Source organism: Manihot esculenta, chromosome 1, assembly GCF_001659605.2.
Source record: "Manihot esculenta cultivar AM560-2 chromosome 1, M.esculenta_v8, whole genome shotgun sequence".
Lineage (NCBI taxonomy): Eukaryota > Viridiplantae > Streptophyta > Magnoliopsida > Malpighiales > Euphorbiaceae > Manihot > Manihot esculenta.
The window spans coordinates 34,013,110-34,033,011 of record NC_035161.2 but is presented as its reverse complement, the minus strand read 5'-3'; the positions used below and the strand labels follow the sequence as shown (position 1 = coordinate 34,033,011).

Here is a 19,902-nt window from a genome sequence, read left to right as displayed (position 1 = left end):
TTGTTTCTTATCTTTTTTTTACTTGTATATGTATAATAATTAAAATTTAAACATTAATTTTCGTTTATTAAAATTATATTAGTGAAAATATTAAATTGAAAAATAAATCATATTATTATAAAATAAATGAATAACGCTTATAAAAAAAATTAAAGTAAATAATTTTTTAGACATATTTTATAATATTTTTAACTATATAATATATGAACATATTTAAAATTCTAAATTAAAAAGGTAAATATAGTTTTATTTATTTTATTTGAAAATAAATTTTGAATTTTTTTTTTAAATTACTAGTTAAAAACCCTAGCAAAACTTGTAGGTCATAGTAAAGGCTCTTCAAAGATTGTTAGCTATTCTTTTAAAAAAATTTGTATGATACAAGTAAAAAAATTTAAATAATAAAATTATTTTATTAATAAAATAAAAAGGAAAGGACTTAATAATCTTGGATTAAAGTAAAAAATAGAATTAAGTAAATTAAACAAAATTTGAAGGGAAATGTATGTATTTCAATTACAAAATAAGCTAGCAATACTAAGCAGGATCAATATGGGAAGCACTATTATTGCTCATCATGAGATTTGAAATGGAGAATTATATTCACATTCAACAAAGAGCGAGCATGCACTTGGTATCAAGACAAAAATATAATGCAAAACCAAACCCCAAGTAAAAAAACCAAACTTTTTCACAAAAGTATTATCACAGAAAGTTCAAAGAAAACTTTCTCACACAAGTAAGCCTATATGATTAGGACATCAACATTAGCTAACCATAAGCTATACGCGCTCAAAAGTAATTTAAAGCCAAAACTGTTCCTCCTCCTTCATAATTTCGACCTCGAGGCTTGAGATGAGAGTTGGGCGGGACTCCTTATACGACGTCGTGTTCATAATTAAAAGAGTGACGTTTTCTACAATGTTCCGAAGGTTATTATTATTATTGTTTTTTATATATAAAACAGTTGTTATTAGTATTAACTTGTGAATTGTAGGCTGCTGGATAATCACGCCTGCGCTGCGATCCGGGCCGGAAAATTCACAGGAAGAACAAGTGGAGCCTGGAGGAGCAACAAAGGGAGATTCTAATCATTTGTTTGCTAAGGGCAAGGCTTTATCTCTTTTAAGGTTTTATTCGCTTACGTGATTGCCTTTTGATTTTCGTTCTGTTTCACAATGATGACGTTTCTTTCCAGATAGGCTGGGCAGTGATTAGAGATGAAGAAATCACCGTTGCCATTGCAAAATATATGTGGAAATGAGAAGAAGATCATCGGAAAGGAAGCACTGGTGAAGCTTTTGAGATGGCATTTTGGTTTTTCTGATTTTAGAGGCAAGCAATTGGAAGCTATTCAAGCTGTCTTATCAGGTACTTTAAAAGATACACTATCTCAGTGACCTGAAGATCAGTATTGCTCTTTATATTATCCATTGATTTTCGTTTGTCGAAGGGAGAGATTGCTTTTGTTTGATGCCAACTGGAGGAGGCAAGTCAATGTGTTATCAGATTCCTGCACTTGCAAAACCAGGGATTGTGCTTGTTGTTTCTCCCTTGATAGGTTTTTTCTTTCTTGGTCTTTCTCTATTTTCCTTTCTTTTCTTTCCTTTTTTCAACTTAGCTCTAACTTTCATTAGCGTTGCTTCTCCATTTCTGTTTTGCAGCCTTGATGGTTAGTAACACACAGTAACTTTTTCCATGTCTTCCTTCCCCTCCTTCAGGCTGTTATAAGAATTAAATTTATTTTATTTTATGTTTTCCTTCTTCTATATCAGGAAAACCAGGTGATGGCATTGAAGGAGAAAGGAATTGCTGCGGAATTTCTATCCTCAACGCAAACATCACATGTCAAAAATAAAGTGAGTTATTAGAGTTCCTGATATGATCTCGTGGTTAATTTGCTAAGTGACTGTTGTTAAGTATCTTAAAGACTTCAGCATTCTGTGTAGAATGTTTATTTATGGCAAATATGTTTTATTTTTTGAATGTTAGTGGATTAGATCTTGCCTGTATTTGGTGCAATTTTTTCACTCAAGCTCCATTCTTTATTTTGTTTATTTGCAATAATTACTGTAAACTTTACCATGTTTAGGACTTACAAATTTGAAATTATGTAATTATACTTCTAAACAGTGGGGACGTTAATTAATCAATTTATGAAATTTTAGATTCATGAAGACCTGGATTCTGGAAAACCATCCACAAGGTTGCTGTATGTTACTCCTGAATTGATTGCAACACCAGGATTTACGTCAAAGTTAACAAGGATTCATGCTAGAGGTTCCTTGAAGCTCATTGCCATAGATGAGGTGTGAAATTACACTTCTATGTGTTAATAAAGGCTGAACTCAAGTTGTCTTCAAAGGACAACAGGTTCTTGTCTAAAATATTTTTGTCTTTGCCTCTTTCTTCTTAATTTTGTTTCAGGCACACTGCATATCAACATGGGGCCATGATTTCAGGTTTGTGGTTACTCTAATCTATAAGCGAGACTCCTTTTCTGCTATTTTTCTGCTGGGCATCCATGTTAGTCTTCTGTTCTTTTTGTACACATACACGCATTCACTCACACACACACACGCATCCCCACAATTCAATGCTCCATTGCTATCAAATATTGTAGATTTTTGTTTCCTTGTGTCCTATGCATGTGTTAATAATTATTGTTAATAGAGTGAAAAATCAGAGTTTGATAATCTTACTGAATTTTGTGTATCCTTGAAATTGCTTTTACTATTTTTTTAATTCTTATTGAATTATGTGATGCAAGTAATTTTTCTAAAACAGGCCTAGCTATCGTAAACTTTCATCTATGAGGAGTTGCCTTCCTGATGTACCAATACTAGCTTTGACCGCTACAGCTGTTCCTAAGTGAGGGCCTTACTGAGTCTGTTTATTTATATTTCAGAAGAAATGCTTATACTATATTATTATTTATGAGATCCTTCCATTTCATATCAAATAAGGAGAATAATAGTTTCATTTTCTGCCAAAGCAAGTGAGGAGCAATAGTAATCTTTAGCTTTTCATCTTATCTCCAGAGTTCAGAAGGATGTAATAGATTCCTTATGCTTGCAAGACCCTTTGGTTCTGAAATCTTCCTTTAACCGTCCAAATATATATTATGAAGGTAGGTCCTCTTCACTTATTTCAGAAAATCATTGGAATCGACTGTGAAATTTTTTAAAAAAAGTTTATGTCTGAAAATTAGATCATGATCTTGCAGTTGGTTACTTTGCTTTACAAAATCCACCTTACTATTGTAAAAGTATTTTAAATTGTGGAAGTTATCAGAACTTTTTGTTGATCCGTTCTTTACTTTGGTGTATCTGATGTATCCTTGGATATAAAATATGAAATTAGCATTGAAATTTACAAAAGGGGTTGCTAAATTGAATAGAAAATCTGTAGACGTTTGCAGTTGCAGCTACTCTGTCCTATGAATATATGCAGTAATTATTGTATTTAAACAACTGAATGCAAGAGAATCAAATAATTCATATGAAGAAAACCGGTCAAAGAACCAACTGAATTATCTCTAGTTTGTGCAAATATGTATACCTAAAAACTATGTTTAGAACTGCAGCAAATATTCAACCCAACTAAACCTAAACCTAAAATTCGGCTATATGGATTTTTTTTCCTTCACTCTTCTTGATTTAGCACTACATCTTCAGAAAGATCTACAGCTGCTACCTGCAATTGTCGGTTTGCCCCCCAATTTCTTATCTCCTAAACTTCTCTATTCTTAGCCTTCCAATATGCATGAGGCCAGGACATCTTAGTAAACTTGATCAGTCTTTGATTGGAATATAATGTGTAAAACAATTGAAGACAAAAGATAACATGTTGAAAAATTATTTAGATGTTAGAAGAAAGAGAATCATGTTGCATGAGCTATGTCCAACTAAATAGAATTCTAGGGTTGCATGGTTTTGCTTGTTAATTTTCTCACAAAAAGTTCAGAGTACCATTTGCAAAATATTGGTTACTTTTGACTGAAAAGAACTGAAAAATGACAGTAGAGAGGAAAATAAACGGTAGAGCAAGCAGAAGAAGAAAGAAAGAAAACATTGGGAAGGCAGACCAATAATTACCATGCCCTCTATCATTTTGTTGGTTGGAAGCATTTATTTTAAAGTTATATACAAGGCTTGCATACAATGGTGTGCTTCTAATGCTATGCAGTTAGATATAAAGATCTCCTTGATGATGCCTATGCTGATTTGTCATTCGTACTCAAATCTAGTGGGGATGTCTGTGCAATTATTTACTGCCTTGAGCGAACAACTTGTGATGTCTTGTCTGCCCATCTTTCCAAAAATGGCATTTCCTGTGCTGGTGAGTAAATATATCTTTTTTTTTTTTTCCATTACCCATGGCTTTGACTAGTGTACATAAATATGTTTCTAAATCATCCTGGTGAATTTTTTTTTTCAGCTTACCATGCAGGATTGAACAATAAATTGCGAAGCTCTGTTTTAGATGATTGGATGTCTTCCAAAATACAAGTTGTTGTTGCTACAGTGGCTTTTGGGTATGATCAATTCCATAATTTTATGACATCCATGTTTGGTGTCTTGGATTTTGATTGTTACATATTCTCACAATTTTTTCTTTTCAGAAATGTACTAATTGATTCTCATTTTAGATATCTAGATTTTCTTTTGGAAAATAGTGAATTTAATTTGAATAGTGAATTTTGTAATTTTGTTTCATTTGGAGGAAATAACTTATCTTTAAGTGCTTTTCTCAATTTCTTTGTTTATCCTATTACAGTAGACTCTGATGATTTTGTTTGTTTTCATATTATTCTTCTGCTTGGAGCTGTTCTGGTGACTGATCAATAAATGAGAAAATCGTTCTTTCAGGATGGTATGCAGCTAAATGCTAATGATTTCAATGAACTCTGCACTGGAGTCTAGATGTCATGTGCCCACTAATGGACTGATAACTATTTTCTAGGGTATAGATAGAAAGGATGTCAGAATAGTTTGTCACTTTAATGTTCCGAAGTCGATGGAAGCTTTCTATCAAGAGTCAGGTAGAGCTGGTCGTGATCAATTGCCCTGCAGAAGTCTATTGTACTATGGAGTTGATGATCGCAAGAAAATGGTAAGGTCACCAGCTTCATCACTTCTATCTCCATTTATTTGCTTTTCATTTATTATAAGGTGCTTGGCTGAACCTATAGAAGTATATTCCATGACTCCTTTGTGGCAGGAATTTATTCTAAGAAGTGCTGCAAGCAAACAGTCAGAGTCCTCAAGTTCACAGGATAGGTTGTCAAAAAAATCCATTTCTGACTTCAATCAGGTTACTTTCAATTCCTTCTGCACTCTGTGGTTCTTCACTTCTTCTTTGCAATCGATGCTTCATGTGAAATGCATACAACATGCAGATGGTTGAGTATTGCGAGGGTTCTGGATGCCGTAGGAAAAAGATTCTTGAAAGTTTTGGAGAACAGGTAATAAACATAAATTGTGAATGCCGTGGTTCTTTTCTTTACCAAAACTAGTGAGACTACTCATTATCACTGGCCAAAACAGATGTCTGCATCGCTGTGTAAAAAATCGTGCGATGCTTGCAAACATCCAAACTTAGTTGCCAAGTATTTGGAGGAGCTCTTAACGGTTTGCACTTCTCATCAGAGAAATGGCTCTTCTCGAATTTTTATAAGCAGGTGATTTTTCTTTTCCAGAGTAATATTCATGAACATCATTTGTTCAAGAGCCCACGTTAAGTAAAGAAAATAAATAAATACAAATGAAATAATTAGGCGTTGAAGAAATTGGGTACCTAGAAAGAGACCTGCTGTTTATCTGCCTTTATAATTATCTGGAGTGTGAAAATTCTCACTTTGGATCCTAAAAGTATCTATATTTAAAATGCAATTGCTTGTGCTGTTAGATTTCTTGAAAATTATTTTGTCTCATGCTGCAAGATATCCTTGATTTGGGAGTAATATACCAAGCGGATTGTTGGATTTTTGTTTTACTACTTTAGATTCCTAGTGAATATTTTTTTTTTGGCAGGCACTTCCCACATGCCATTTGCTCCTTTTTCCACTAATAATTCATTAATATTTTGGCCTTGTATTTTTACATTGACTCGGCCATCTACTGTGGGGTTAATTTCTTTCTTGCGCTCTGATCCATTTTTGTTATTCTATTTCAGCTCCACAGATATGACTCATGGAGAACAATTCTCAGAATTCTGGAATCATGATGATGAAGGCGGCACTTCTGAGGAAGATATATCTGATTCAGATGGTGAATCATTTTTAAGAACTTTCCTGTGTATCTCTTTTGGGAATTTCTCCATGTTTCATGGGTGGGGGTGTTGAGGTGGGGTTGGAAACTCTGAAGTACCTTGTTTATCTTCTCATTTGTTATGTTTTTCTACTGTCAGATGGTACTGAGATTGTGAGGAGCCTAGCCGGTTCTAAGTTGTCAAGAAAATCAGGAGTGAAGGACAAGATTGAGTTCTTGCAGCATGCAGAAGAAAATTATTATCGCAATAAAAACTCTGATAAACAGGTGTTTGCACCTCCCTTGTTCTTTGTTCTATGAAGATTAACCTCATTTCTTTTGTTGAGTATAAGTCATGAGGAATAAAATGCTGCTTGGCATAGTTACATCAGGTTGCAACCCTAATGCCAAAATTTATTGATCTACCAAAAACTTGATATTAGCACAGTAGGGAGTTTTCAAAAAGCATCGTTGATGGTAACTAGTTGCCAAACTCTCATCAAATCATCTAACCCATGATTGCAAACATCCTGTATTTCAATTTCCACCACTCATGGTCCTTTTATCCCTCTTCTTGTACATTATTTTCAATATTTTTTTTTTGAACTATCTTTCTCATCTTAACTGGTTTTTGGACTTCTCCATTTCTCATTTATATAAAGTTATCCTTTTTATATATATCACAAGCAGTCTTGTGTTTTATTATTATTATTAACATACTATTTTAAGTAATTTATTTCTTGATTATTTTCTGGCTACTTATAAGGTAATATTAATATGTTATTTATATCCTATATTTCTAGATTGTCTAAATTTCTTTTTGCTCAATTTTCCTAACATTGATAGAGCTTTTCGGATTTGTTTGTCAATATATAACATATAAAGTCTTTCTGCATGTCCAAAATTATTTTTATTTTGTTTCTAACAAGTTTTAAAAAAGGATATTGATTATGTTTATATTACACTCTTTATTCTTAGTAATGCTTTAAATTGGTAATTTTAATAAGTTTGAATAAATAGATTGGTAATTGCATCCGTTATTATTTTGTTTTATTTTAAATTTTTTATTAAATTTTATTTTTTGCCTCTTTTAGGCGTACACATGTGCGGCTGCACCTTATGCCTAGGCCCCTAAGATTCCTTACCTCGTATTGCGCCTTGAGCCTTTAATTGCTATGCTACTTCAGATGCATCCTAATAGATGGTTGGAACCCTTTGTTGGGTAAATTGACATCTCAATTGCTATCGTGAATTAGCTAAAGCATCTAACACGGACGTTCTATATGCTTTTCTGGCAGTGACGAGTGCATTATCACGTGTAGGAAACATATTTTCATTTCATTTCAGTTTGATCAAGAACAATAGGCGTGTTTACTGTCACTTCCTAGGTTCACAAGCCACCATTTCTATATATAATCCGCTTGGAAGTTGGAACTTATTTTCCCTGCATCAGATGCTTAGTTTGAATTCATTAACAGGTCAATAAGCTTGACAAGAATGCTATATCAGAAACAATGAGAGAATCAAGCAGACAAAGATTTTTAAATGCTCTGAAGGAGGCTCAGCAACGCCTTGGCACCTTGAGGTATACTGGCGTTTCTATTTGCACCTTGCATTGACTGCATAATTTCCTTGGTGGGCAATTAATTTTAACCCGGAGATCAATATTAATGGTAATTTTAATGGAGCTCTAGTCCCATGTCAATTGAATCATTAACAAAGATTTTTCATTATGAGCCCTCTTTTGAGAAGTAACAAGATATAGATTGTAGCTTTTGATATGTTTGAATTCTCCTGGCAGCATTGAATTTGAAGCATCGGCTGTCTTCTTTGAAAACCAGTGCTACAAGAAGTATGGGAAGAGTGGGAAAAGTTTCTATTATTCTCAAGTTGCGAGCACGCTGAGGTGGATAAAAATGGCAAATTCCTGTGAGTTAACTGATCGGCTGCTGAGCGTTATCCCTGCCCCTCTTGAGAACACCTTGCCCAAGGAAGAACCTCCTAAGGAACCATCGCTGTTGTTGCAGAATCACCCAATGAAAGCTACTGATGTAGAACTCCATAGCAATGTTGGAACAGAAACTACGATGTGTAGTCCATTACAAACACAAAAAGCTTCTTTGAGTGCTAGGTTGCCGGCCATTCCTTCCTTCTCAGAGTTTGTGAACAGAAAAAAGACTAAAAACAATAATCCAGGTATGTCAGAAAATCAATCACCCCATAGTTCAAAGAAGAGCTCAGAGAAGAGGATGAGGTTGCAATAAGGCAAATTTGGAGCGCTCTCTCTCTCTCTCTGTGCAGTTATATATATTGGATTAACTGGTAGATGTATGAAACTCTGTTACAAATTTTGAAAAAGCTAGACAATTTTTAATTATAATCCTCTTTCTTGATTAATCGTGTGCTAGTCAGTAGTCACAGTTATAGATTGTCCCATTAGATTATCATGCATTTAGGAGTTGATTAAAATTTATTAAATTAGATTTAATTATAAAACATTAAAAAATTAGTTCGTAATTGCTAGAGGTTGCTTTTTTATTATTTTGTTAAGAAAATGGTCATTTCATTGAAATTTTATTTATTTAAATTTGATTTAATTGTCATTTTGAAAAATTCATAATTATTAGAATTTTTCGTTAAAAAACATTAAAAGAAATTAATTTATGCAAAAAGTGGTATTATTTTGTAAAAAAATCATTTTATCTAATAAATTATTTTATTACTTTTTTCTCATTAACTTTTATATGATGGAAGAACTTGTTATTTTAACAACACGCTAATTAAATTAGTGTTTATTATATCCCATTATTTTGATAAATAAATTTAATTTTACATCATATTGATAAATTATTTACATTATTTTACCCGAAAATGCCACCAAAGACAAGGTTGTAAATTTCGAAAGAAAATACCCTTTTTAAACGAGGTTAATAATCCATTAAATGAAAGAAGCCTCAAGGCCTACAGCATTACGAACATCAAAAATCCTTTAGGGCCCAAATAATTACAAAACCAAGCCCAACCCTAGAAACTAAGCCCTAACCAGGATCCGACCTGATGGCCTAAACCTTCTCAAACAAAGCTCTTGCTCTCCCTTACCAAGAAGTCAACAACTATATTATCTGCTTCTCTCTCATCTTACAAGTTAGTTTACAACACTGGTTCATCATTTTGATCTGATTATATCATCATGCCTCTCTTTTTCTACCATAGTAAATCCGATGCGACCGTTCAAGAGTTGTATACGGAGATGCCCAGTGAAACAAAACAGGCTCCTGTTATTCCAAGCTGCGAAATTGAACAACACAAAGGTGAGACTTCTTCTTTAGCAGCTTCCAAATCTAATTACGAAAACCTTCCTCATTATCTCAAATCCTGCTTAGATTACTTTTATACTCTTCCAAATATGGAAAAAGGAAAACTAGTTCGGCTTTTGTTGGCTCAAGGTCTAATACCAGAAAAATTAGGGGAGATTATGGAGGATACAGCAGTAAATATGATTAAGGAGTTAATTAGCCTAGGGATGCTTCAAGAACGCTATGAATTTTACAGTGAAATGCAAGTCTCTGAATTCTACATAAAATCATGCCTTGTTAAAGTTGAGGAGGAGAAAGATTTCGTCTCTAAAGCTGCCAATTCTCCGATCCATGCATTTATTGAAAATGATGGACAAGACCTGCCTCCTACTCTCAAATGCCTTCTGATTCAATCCTTGTTTGCATCAGTAGAGTACTGTGGTGGTCATACTAGAGCATTTTCTCCGGCGTGTTTGCGAACTGTCTGCGTATTGCAGTTTCTGTTGGCGTTGAATTTGGATGGCGGAGCGGACTGCTTACCTGATGAACTGGGAGTTTTGGTTCACCTCAAGTATTTAGAATTGAGAAACACAAATATAAAGAAGCTTCCACGCACTATAGCTAATCTTCAAAAACTACAAACTTTGCATATAGTTCGTTGTTCAAAGCTATTCCAACTACCTGGGGAAATTCTGAATATTAAACAGCTTCGGCACCTTTTATTGTGCGATATCATAGAATATAGAGGTGGAATTAGGGTTCCAAGGGGGATTGGAACATTGGTAAATCTTCAGACTCTCACTGGTTCATACGCTGGTGCTGGCATTGCTAGTGAATTGAGTAATTTGACCAAACTTCGGAAACTTGATGTTCAGGATGTGTCTGAGGATCATGCTGGTGAGCTATTTGCATCAGTCAGAAAACTGGAAAACCTTGTTTCCCTGTCAATAAATGCAGAAGAAGCCGGTGGCACACTTCTGCCTGATTTGGAAGCATTTTCTCCTCCACCTCATCTTCAAGAGCTTTCTTTAGCTGGTGGTCTAATTGAAATGCCCAGTTGGCTTCCCTCCATTGAAAATCTAAGCAGTCTAGCACTATGTCATTCTAATCTCTTGGAGAACTCATCTTTAGTTCTTCAGTTTCTTCCCAAATTAAAGCATCTTAATCTATGGGAAACGTACAATGCAAAGATCATTGGTAAAGAGTTTTGCGAGGCAGGTGGATTTCCTGAGCTGGAAACTTTGATAATTGCTTCTGGTGATCTAGTGGAGTGGACTGAGATCGTAAATGGGGCTTTTCCAAGTTTGAGGAATCTTCAGTTATGGAATTGTCTTGAGTTGAGATTTCTGCCTGAAGGTTTACAGAACATTACTACAATTAAAGAGTTGTTTTTGACTCACCTGCATGGAGACCTCGAAAGGAGATTGAGTGGAGAAGAAAATTACAAGATCAAGCATATTTCAAAATTTTCTTGGGACATGCCAATTTCTTGACGAAGACACAGGAAAAGGAAGGTTTGTGACTTGGACTAGTCAATCTTTTTAGATTTAGGATGATAGAAACTGCTAGAATTGGAATCTTTCTTTGTAAATCTTTTAGGATTCAGAATAATGGAATTGCAAGTTATTCTTTTGGTTTTGGTTATCAAATATTTAAGTGATTTTTTTTTTGTTTGGGAACATCAAGTATTCGTGTGATCAAAGATAAGCTGTTTATTGCTTGAGAAAAGGCCTAAAGCCCGTTAGACGTAACAGCACAGACTTTTAAAATGGAATACTAAAACCCAAAATTGAAAAACACTAGAGCTCAACCAACCAAGTGTTGTGTTGGTATAATTGATTATGTATGAAGTAAATAGTATTTACTCTTAAGAATTTAATTTTAATAGATTGAGTCGGTGTGTTAGGCACTACAATTTTTTTTTAAAACTAAGTATAACTTACTTTTACATATTTCTAAAGTTAACACAACAAAAAAAAAAAAAATCTCCTCTTTGATCATATCTTTCTCCAAATTTCATTCTTTATTCTTTTCCTTTCTTTTGTAAAAATTACAGATCTATTGAGTAAAACTCTATATTTTTCAAATTTTAATTTTTAAATATTATTTTATTATAATTTAAATGAATTATTAGGTTTTATTTCATTATTAGGTTTGATTGGGTACTTCTCTCTTTTCCAAAGGGTAATTCTCTTTTTTAACCGAGATATCTTCTCAAGCAAAAAGTATAAATATCCTTGGAAGCCTTGGGATTCAGCTTGAAATCCAAAAAAAATATTACAACTCATCTTATAACGAACCCAATTTAAAAACTAAAATCTCTCCTCTCTCTGTCTTCCAGTTCTGACTTCTGAGATCTGAGCTCGAGGACTTTATATACACAAAATAAGAGCATCTCACCAACATCCCAGTGAAGCTCAATGATGCCCCAATTTTAATTTACGATAGACACCTCATGGAGTACATACACACAGGAGAATCCGTCGTGGGTGCATCTGCACCATAAACTCTAGGATGATCACTTTCCAATCCATAATCCATCATCGGACGGTACTCCAAATCCTCATCATGATCATGAACAAATTCTGGAATTTCAACCTCATTCCTCCTTATGTGCTCCCACAGATAGTCAATTCTGTTGACATACCTCAGCTTCCCGTACACCCTACCACACACAATCCTGTTGTTAGTAACAATAGTAAACTAATAAGGACGCTTAAAACAAATATTAAAATGCGCCTTACCCGCCGCTGAAGAGGAGACGGCCAAAGGTGGCAAGGAAGAGCCTAGCCTGTAAGCCTGGATGGAGAAAGTAAACGGCCTGGATATTATCCTTGACGTTGATTGGTATTGCATCGTAGACAGATCGTAAGGCTGAGATTGCAGGAAAATTCTCGCTTCTTTGAACTCCGGTGTGAATATATAACACAGAAAAAGGCTTCTTCCCTAGGCGAGGATAGATCTTCTCCTCCAAGTAACTCTTAAGCACATCAACACTCAGAAACCGAGCTGATAATTGACCACAGAAAAATCATAATCAAAATCAGAAACACCATTCCAATTGCAGGAAAAAAAAAAACTAAAAAAACATGTAGACGAAGATGCTACCAGGGAAGAATTTGCCTATAATGCGAAGGACCTTGCGGCCCTGTTTGTCTCTTCCATGGATCTTGAAGATCTCGAGCTTCTCGATGAGTTGTTCTTGGTCGAGCTGCGAAACGTTAGCGCACATGATCTTCTACGTTTTGTTGAAATGGGCTAAAGTTTGGAGGAGACGGTTGCGCCGAAAGAAGAGAAAGGTGAAAGTGACGAAAGAGAGACGGTGGTGGGAAGAAGTGATAACGGTGAGGACAAGCGTATTTATGGGGACGGATTGAGAAATTATGAAAGGGAAGAAATTACGAGTCTAAAGTCGCTCTCAGGGAGAATATTCTAAAGCATCTTCCTCTTTTGGGAGTTGCTCACTCACGTGGGCTTCGTTGGTTCCGGATCATCTCCACCGTCCGTTTTGAATTTTGGATTAAATAGGCCACTTCTTTTGCGTGTACTAGAGTCACGGGTGGACAAACAGGGCGTACGTCGTCGTGGCGGTGGTCGTGTTGTGCCCACCCTAAACCAAGTAAAACTGTACTCCTGGACTGATGGTCTGTTTGGTTCAGTGTTGCAATATAATTGATATTTGTTGCTAACAGAGGGTACTGAATAATTGATTATAATTTATAATTAATAATTAATTTTAATGGAGATATATTAAATGTTTAGTAAATTATATTTAATTATTATATATATATAATATATATTAATTTATAATTAATTATAATTTATAATTTATAATTAATTTTAATGGAGATATATTCAATGTTTAGTAATTATATTTAATTATTATATATATAAAATGACTAATAAAAATATATATTAATTTATTATATTAAGTAAATAAATATAAAAAAATTAATTTATTATACAATATATAAAATATTTAAAAATATAATTTCTAAAATATAATTATTTATCATTCATATTCATATTTTATCATAATGACAGTTATAATTATCTTAATTAGTGTTTATGGTATATTTAATTTATTATATATATTGTAATTTTAAATAACTTAGATGTAAAAAATTAATTTAAAAAGTTATAATTAATAAAATTTAAAAAGTGTAATATAGTCTAAATAAAAAAATAAAGTTAAAACAACTAATTAAAACTAATTCAAAATTGATGCTGTTAAAATTAGATTGATAATATGGTTAGAGTGGAATTAAGTTGCGATTGATTAGAATCTGTAAAAAATAAAATGTGAGCTAATGATGGATGCTCACAGTAATCATTTCGACGTTCAAATCAATATCATAACAAAGAAAAAATGCAACAAATTGCTGATAATTTTTGTGTTAGAAAATAGTGTACTTGCATACGGGATCATTCTCCTTTTTATACTGTAAGAGGATGAACGTAAATATAGTATTTTTTGAAAATCCGGTAGTGATATGACCAACTGCTCGATAATAGACATTGTTAGCCAATTAAATTGGTAATCCCACAATATCTGGCGAAATGGAAATGTGCCCGATAATAGGAACTTTGTACTAAGATTCACCTATTCGGGGGTGAGTCTTGACGATATTCCGGGTGTCAAAGTGTCCGGGTCTCCTTCTCTTGTAGTGAGACCACGTTTTCTACTTATCAGATTATTGCCACGTGCCCCTTGTATTTGGAGACAGCTCACAATTTTCTTTGGACGGATGTAACATCAGAGGTCTCCCCGCTAGTCTTCAATTCTTCAGATTCGAAGGGGACATCTTGTATCCGAGACACGGGACTCTTCAAGGTTGACTCCTTGCTATTTACATCGCTTCATCTACGTGACCTTTTGGCAGCTGCTGCACTGTTTGTCATGCCATATTTAATGCCTATCGTCAAAACCACTTTTATAAGAGTCCACTATCTTCTTCAAGCACTATGTTTTGCGTTTTTTTGCAACTTCTTTTTTCAAAGGAATTTATTCTGTTACTCCCTTTTAATTGAAGTCCTTCCCTGATTTTCGGTAATCTGTGTTGTCCTTTTGATATGTATAGGCACATCTCTTCCACCCCTAACGGGGTTTTCAGCTCCTCTTCTGATGGTCCCATTCGAGTGTCGGTCCCTATTGTTCCCTTGAGGGAGATCTTCGAAAACGAGGGTGGCTCCTTTAGTGATACTTTGTCCATCATCTCGAATAGTGACGTGGATCTTTGTATGACACCTATCACATTCCTCGGGATTCTTTTCGAACCTTTGCTGCTTCTACCTGTATCCGTGCTAACGACCTTATTTATGCTGGTGACACCAATATGGTTTTTGAGGAGCAGTTGAAGGCGTGTCTTCGTTTCTCTTTAGACCCTTTTTTTATAGAGGTTCTTCAGTTTCACAAGCTCTCTGTTGCTCAACTTTATCCTAACAACTGGAGAATCTTGGTAGCTTTTCGGTTTGTGTGTTTTAATAATTATATTAAACCTAGCGTAGCACTTTTCTCCCAGCTATACCAACTGGGTACTCCTAAGAATGAGGAGTTCTGATATTTCAGTAGCCGAAAGTACTTGAATATTTTTAATTGGATGCCTTCTTTTTTGAAACGGTGGAAAAATAAAATTTTTTATTCTCCATCATCGCACTCTGAGGTTTTGGGTGCCTTCAGACTAGTTGGCATTACTGAGTAAAGCTGAAGAAAGATGGGGTGCACCCAAAGAGAGAGAAAGACGAGCCTTTTTGGATTTCCTCATGGTGATGGCTAAAACTTTGAGGAAGATTGATATTACTTAGGCGGTGAGGAATGCTGTCTTGTCTTGGCAGAGCCACCTGCCGACAAGCCAGGAATGTGCTCCTCACCTTTCCGGAAGCGTACTCCTTCCTCAGGATCAGGGTACTTCCCTTTTCAACCTTTTTATTTTCTAAACTGACTATCTTACTTTTTCTTTTGTTTGCAGATATGGCCGAATCAAGCAGGTTCATTGAGGCGATACGTACTGCTTGAAAGGGCAAAGTTGTTACTGCTGAGGTTATCAATCCCCTTGCTAAGCGCGCTCATCATTCGACGGATGTGATTGTACTTCCTCCTCCTCCTTCCCAACCTTCGACCGAGGAACTGACAACCCCTTAACCTGAGCCTTTGGTCCCAGGCGCCTCTATTTCTGCCTCAGCCCTTATGCTTCCCATTGATTTCCCATCTTCTTCCGCTCCTGTGGATGCTGGGGTTGAGTCTTCCTGGCCTGTGGGCATTCAACGTCTAGCCTTGCCACTAAATGGGGTACTTTATCTGCTCGATGACCCTTCTCTGGTCTTCTACTAATCAAGAGTGCTTTGAGACCCACAGATCATCGTCACTTAAATGAGATTTAGACAGACAAGCTATTTATAAATGCTATTCATTTCTCGCTATAGGGGGCCCTTTGCGACTATGTGGTCAAGGAGTGTTTTAGGACCTTTAGATGAGAATTTAGCACAAATGAGATGCACATGGAGCTTTTAGCCAAAGAATGTTCGACCATGAAGATCCGGGTGGCCGAGGTTGAGGGTACAATGAAAGAGACCCTAGAATTTATGGACAAGTTTCAAGTTGACCTTAACACGGCCCTTGCCTCTAAGCTGAGCCTTGAGAATCAGGCTAAATCTATCGAGGATCATGTGGCCTTGTTGCAAGGCCAGGTTTTGAAGCTGCAGGCTCAAGCTGAGGAGGCCCGGACTGCCTCCACCAGGGTAGTCGAGTTAGAAGCGAAACTCCAGAAGACAGTGACTTAGGGGGGGAGATGTTTGTTCAGGATCAGGATTCCGTGAAGAATGAGCTAATGAAGCGTTAACCTTCTGAGAATTTCTCCTAGATAGATGATGTCCTCTCCAAGGAAAAAGGTAAGGGCGGAGAGGAGCATGCTAAAGATACTCTCTTAGGATGAGCGCGATGAAGTTGTACCCTCTAACCAGATTTCTCCTATAATGAATATTGAGAATTTTAAGGTAACGGAGACTCGAGTGAATAAGGTTGATAATCCTACCCCTTTGTAATTTTTTTTATATTTAATGATAATATTTTCTTTGTCTGTTGTTCATATTTTCTGCATATAATTTTTTTTCTATGAGAAAAAAAGTTCGCTTATGTGGCTAATACTTATTTATGATGTTTAGTCACCGGCTCGTCTTAGGTCCATGAGATAAGGAACTTAGTGAATTTCTAGCGACCAACTATAAAGTATGGTAAACGCTTGCCTTGTGGTTATAAATCATGACCTGGTGTAAAATGCCTTATAGCCTTAATTCGTGGGATCAATCACCCCAGTGGTCTGGCGAGAATCGCCTTGTGACCGATCTTGAAGGGAATTTGTCTTATGGCCATTATTCATAGGACCAACGTTCGAGTGATCTGGCAAAAATTGTCTTGTGATCTGACCTGAATAAAATTTGTCTTATGGCCTTGATTCATGGGACCAACATCCAAGTGGTCTGGCGAAAATTGTCTTGTGACCTGGCCTAGCTAAAATTTGCCTTGTAGTTTTTATTCGTGGGACCAACGCGACCTGGTGTAAAATGCCTTATAGCCTTAATTCGTGGGATCAATCACCCCAGTGGTCTGGCGAGAATCGCCTTGTGACCGATCTTGAAGGGAATTTGTCTTATGGCCATTATTCATAGGACCAACGTTTGAGTGATCTGGCAAAAATTGTCTTGTGATCTGACCTGAATAAAATTTGTCTTATGGCCTTGATTCATGGGACCAACATCCAAGTGGTCTGGCGAAAATTGTCTTGTGACCTGGCCTAGCTAAAATTTGCCTTGTAGTTTTTATTCGTGGGACCAACGCTCGAATGGTCTGGTGAGACCGCCTAAGAACATATCACGTAAAAATACTTTGTTAACTTTATTATTAAAAGAATATCCTTCTAAATTGCTTGTCAAAATGTAAACAATACCGGAACGAATACTTCAGAGGGACGACCCTTACAGGTGAATGTTCTCCTTGCCTTTTTGGTAACTAAGCTGTAATCTTATCTATACTTCATCCGGTCTTTTTGTTATCACATATATGACCCCCAGGGGTTCTTGATTAGAAATCGTCTCAGGGGTTATTTTCTCAGGCTTGGACTTTTGCCCTTCTTTTCTTTTTTTTTTTTTTTGAGAATTTTCGGAGGGTGTCATCCCTTATGAGCCTCTCGATTTCTTCCTTTAGTTATCGACACTCTTCCATTGTGTGGTCATGATCTTCATGAAAGCGACAATATTTGGTCCTATCCCGTTTGTCCGCCTTCTCGGGATTTAGCTTAGAAGGCCACCTGATCTCTTTGTCATTCTTCCTTATCCACATCAAGATACGAGTTCGTGATTCATTTAGTGGGTAATTCCTATACTTATCATATTTGTCCTTCCTTCGTGATATGGGATAGCTCTATAATCCCTCTTCAAGGGCTCGCTTGTCGGATTTTTGACTTAACTTTTGATTCACCTTCTTGTGTTCTTTTAATATCTGAATCTCATCATTTAACCTGATATACTTTTGGGCTTTATCTATCAGCTGTTGGTATATTGCCGATGGGTTTTTTATTAAGGAACCCATGAACTTGATGTTACGAGTCCCTTTCTTCAATGCTTCACATGCTATCTCATAATTTAACTCTTCTACATGTATGGCTTCAGCATTGAAACGGGCAATAGAACTCCTTAAAGACTCACCTTCTTCCTGGCAGATTTTTCGTAGGTCCGAGAAAAGCTTTTTTGGAGGTATGCATGTGATAAATCTGAATTTGAATATCGTAGCAAACTGTGTATAGTTTCGGATTAAACTTGGGCGTAGGTGTTAATACCATTTCTGAACCAAACCCGTGAGTGTTGACGAGAACACTCGGCATAATACAAAATCATTTACATCTTAAAGCTGCATGGTCGTCCTAAAGATGGCTAGATGGCTTCGAGGGTCTGTCGTTTCATCATACTTATTCAAATTGGACAACTTGAACTTAGCGGGTAACGTCTCTGCCAGTATTTCTTCTGAAAGAGGTGAGACCCCGTCTAAACTAACATCATCTTCCTATTCTTTTTGATATCTTTGTACGGCCCGTACTAGCTTCGAATCCACTCCTTTCGGAACCTCATTCGATTCATCTTCAGACTTGGACTTACCTTTGTGCTGCAATTTGGTCACTTCCGTCTGGGCTCTTGGGGTGTCTATAGAAGCTTATTCTCTTCTATTGGGGTCCATCTTAGAAGCCCCTTCCCGGGCCTTATATTGTCTGAGAGTAGCCTGCAACTTTTGGATATACCGGAGTATCTGCTTGTTGTTCAAATTATTAAGGTCTACTTTGTTGATTATTAGGAGCGGTTTTCTAGGATAGAGGAAACGATGACTCCCTCATTGGTAGCAACATTAGCAGTGGCTGAATAGAAAATCAGTCGTAATCCAAATGAATAAAGGGGATTCAATGGATTTTTTGGTAATGGAACTAAATGATGTTGCTGAGATTAGATTGATGATGTGGCCAGAGTGAAATTGAGCTGCGGTTAGCTAGAACCTACAAGGAAGAAAATGTGAGGTAGCAGTGGGTGCCCAAGGCAGCCACTCCAACGCTCAAGTTAGTACCGTGACAAGGAAAGAATGCAATGAATTACTTATAGCTTTTGTGTTAAATAATAGCGTACATTTATTTTCGGGATCGTTCTCCTTTTATATTGTGAGAGAATGAAGATAAATATAGTGTTTTGTGAAAATTCGGTGATGACGTGGCCGACTGCTCGATAATAGATAGCGAAATGAGAATGTGCCCGATAACGGAAATTCTATACCAAGACTCGGCCTATCTGATAGTGAGTCTTGACGATATTTTAGGTGTCAAAGTGTCCGGATCTCCTTCTCTTATAGTGAGACTGCGTTTTCTACTTATCAAATTCTTGTTATGTGACTCTTGTCTTGCAGTGACAACTTACAACTTTCTTTGCATGAATGTTATTAACATTAAAAATACAACGGATAAATCTCATATCAGTTTACTATCAACTATTAGCTATCAACAAAATTTTTAAATATTTATTAAATATTTTAATTTAATTATTTAAATACACATCAACTAATTTAATTTTTTGGACATTCATCGACTAATAGAAATCATAGAAATTTGAGATACTAATAGAAATTTTATAGAAATCATAAACTTCTCTAATAATATCTAGTAATTGTTTCAATTTTAACCTATATGTGTATATGCATGCATTTATCATTCATCTCAGCTTGATGAACCTATATTGAAATTTCATTCTATCTAAAATCTTTAATTATTGAATGTTTTGGAATACATACCTGATAGTCCCTCTCTCATATATATATCAGCTTCATT

At 35.7% G+C, this 19,902-nt stretch overlaps 3 protein-coding genes across 7 annotated transcripts; 2 read left to right on the top strand and 1 right to left on the bottom strand.

The window, feature by feature from the left end:
* Window positions 1-913: 913 nt before the first annotated feature.
* LOC110617360 (ATP-dependent DNA helicase Q-like 3) lies at window positions 914-8,648 on the top strand. Of its 5 annotated transcripts, none has more exons than XR_002488355.2 (21): window positions 914-932; window positions 998-1,108; window positions 1,199-1,371; window positions 1,454-1,561; window positions 1,665-1,672; window positions 1,776-1,859; window positions 2,169-2,309; window positions 2,428-2,462; window positions 2,788-2,871; window positions 3,042-3,130; window positions 4,189-4,341; window positions 4,441-4,537; window positions 4,872-4,875; window positions 4,966-5,115; window positions 5,224-5,316; window positions 5,402-5,467; window positions 5,550-5,683; window positions 6,178-6,272; window positions 6,412-6,539; window positions 7,730-7,924; window positions 8,053-8,194. XR_002488355.2 is itself a non-coding variant. In XM_021760099.2 (21 exons), exons 3-21 carry the CDS (start codon window positions 1,221-1,223, stop codon window positions 8,513-8,515), a joined length of 2,190 nt encoding a protein of 729 aa, XP_021615791.1. In that variant the 5' UTR covers window positions 914-932; window positions 998-1,108; window positions 1,199-1,220; the 3' UTR covers window positions 8,516-8,648. The 5 variants fall into 5 exon arrangements, 4 of the variants coding, with proteins under 4 accessions (XP_021615791.1, XP_043814757.1, XP_043814755.1 ...); XM_021760099.2 differs by having other exon boundaries at window positions 7,730-7,836; window positions 8,053-8,648; XM_043958822.1 differs by having other exon boundaries at window positions 1,203-1,371; window positions 4,966-5,316; window positions 7,730-7,836; window positions 8,053-8,648.
* A 471-nt stretch (window positions 8,649-9,119) lies between these two features.
* LOC110610147 (disease resistance protein RPM1) lies at window positions 9,120-11,189 on the top strand. Its single transcript, XM_043958825.1, has 2 exons — window positions 9,120-10,329; window positions 10,423-11,189. Exons 1-2 carry the CDS (start codon window positions 9,442-9,444, stop codon window positions 11,038-11,040), a joined length of 1,506 nt encoding a protein of 501 aa, XP_043814760.1. The 5' UTR covers window positions 9,120-9,441; the 3' UTR covers window positions 11,041-11,189.
* Window positions 11,190-11,781: 592 nt separating this feature from the next.
* On the bottom strand, window positions 11,782-12,996 carry LOC110619833 (protein GDAP2 homolog). The gene is made up of 3 exons (XM_021763403.2): window positions 12,656-12,996; window positions 12,292-12,556; window positions 11,782-12,212 (listed from the first exon to the last, which is right to left on the bottom strand). The coding sequence occupies exons 1-3, from the start codon at window positions 12,777-12,779 to the stop codon at window positions 11,987-11,989; spliced, it is 615 nt and encodes a 204-aa protein (XP_021619095.1). The 5' UTR covers window positions 12,780-12,996; the 3' UTR covers window positions 11,782-11,986.
* Window positions 12,997-19,902: the final 6,906 nt, after the last annotated feature.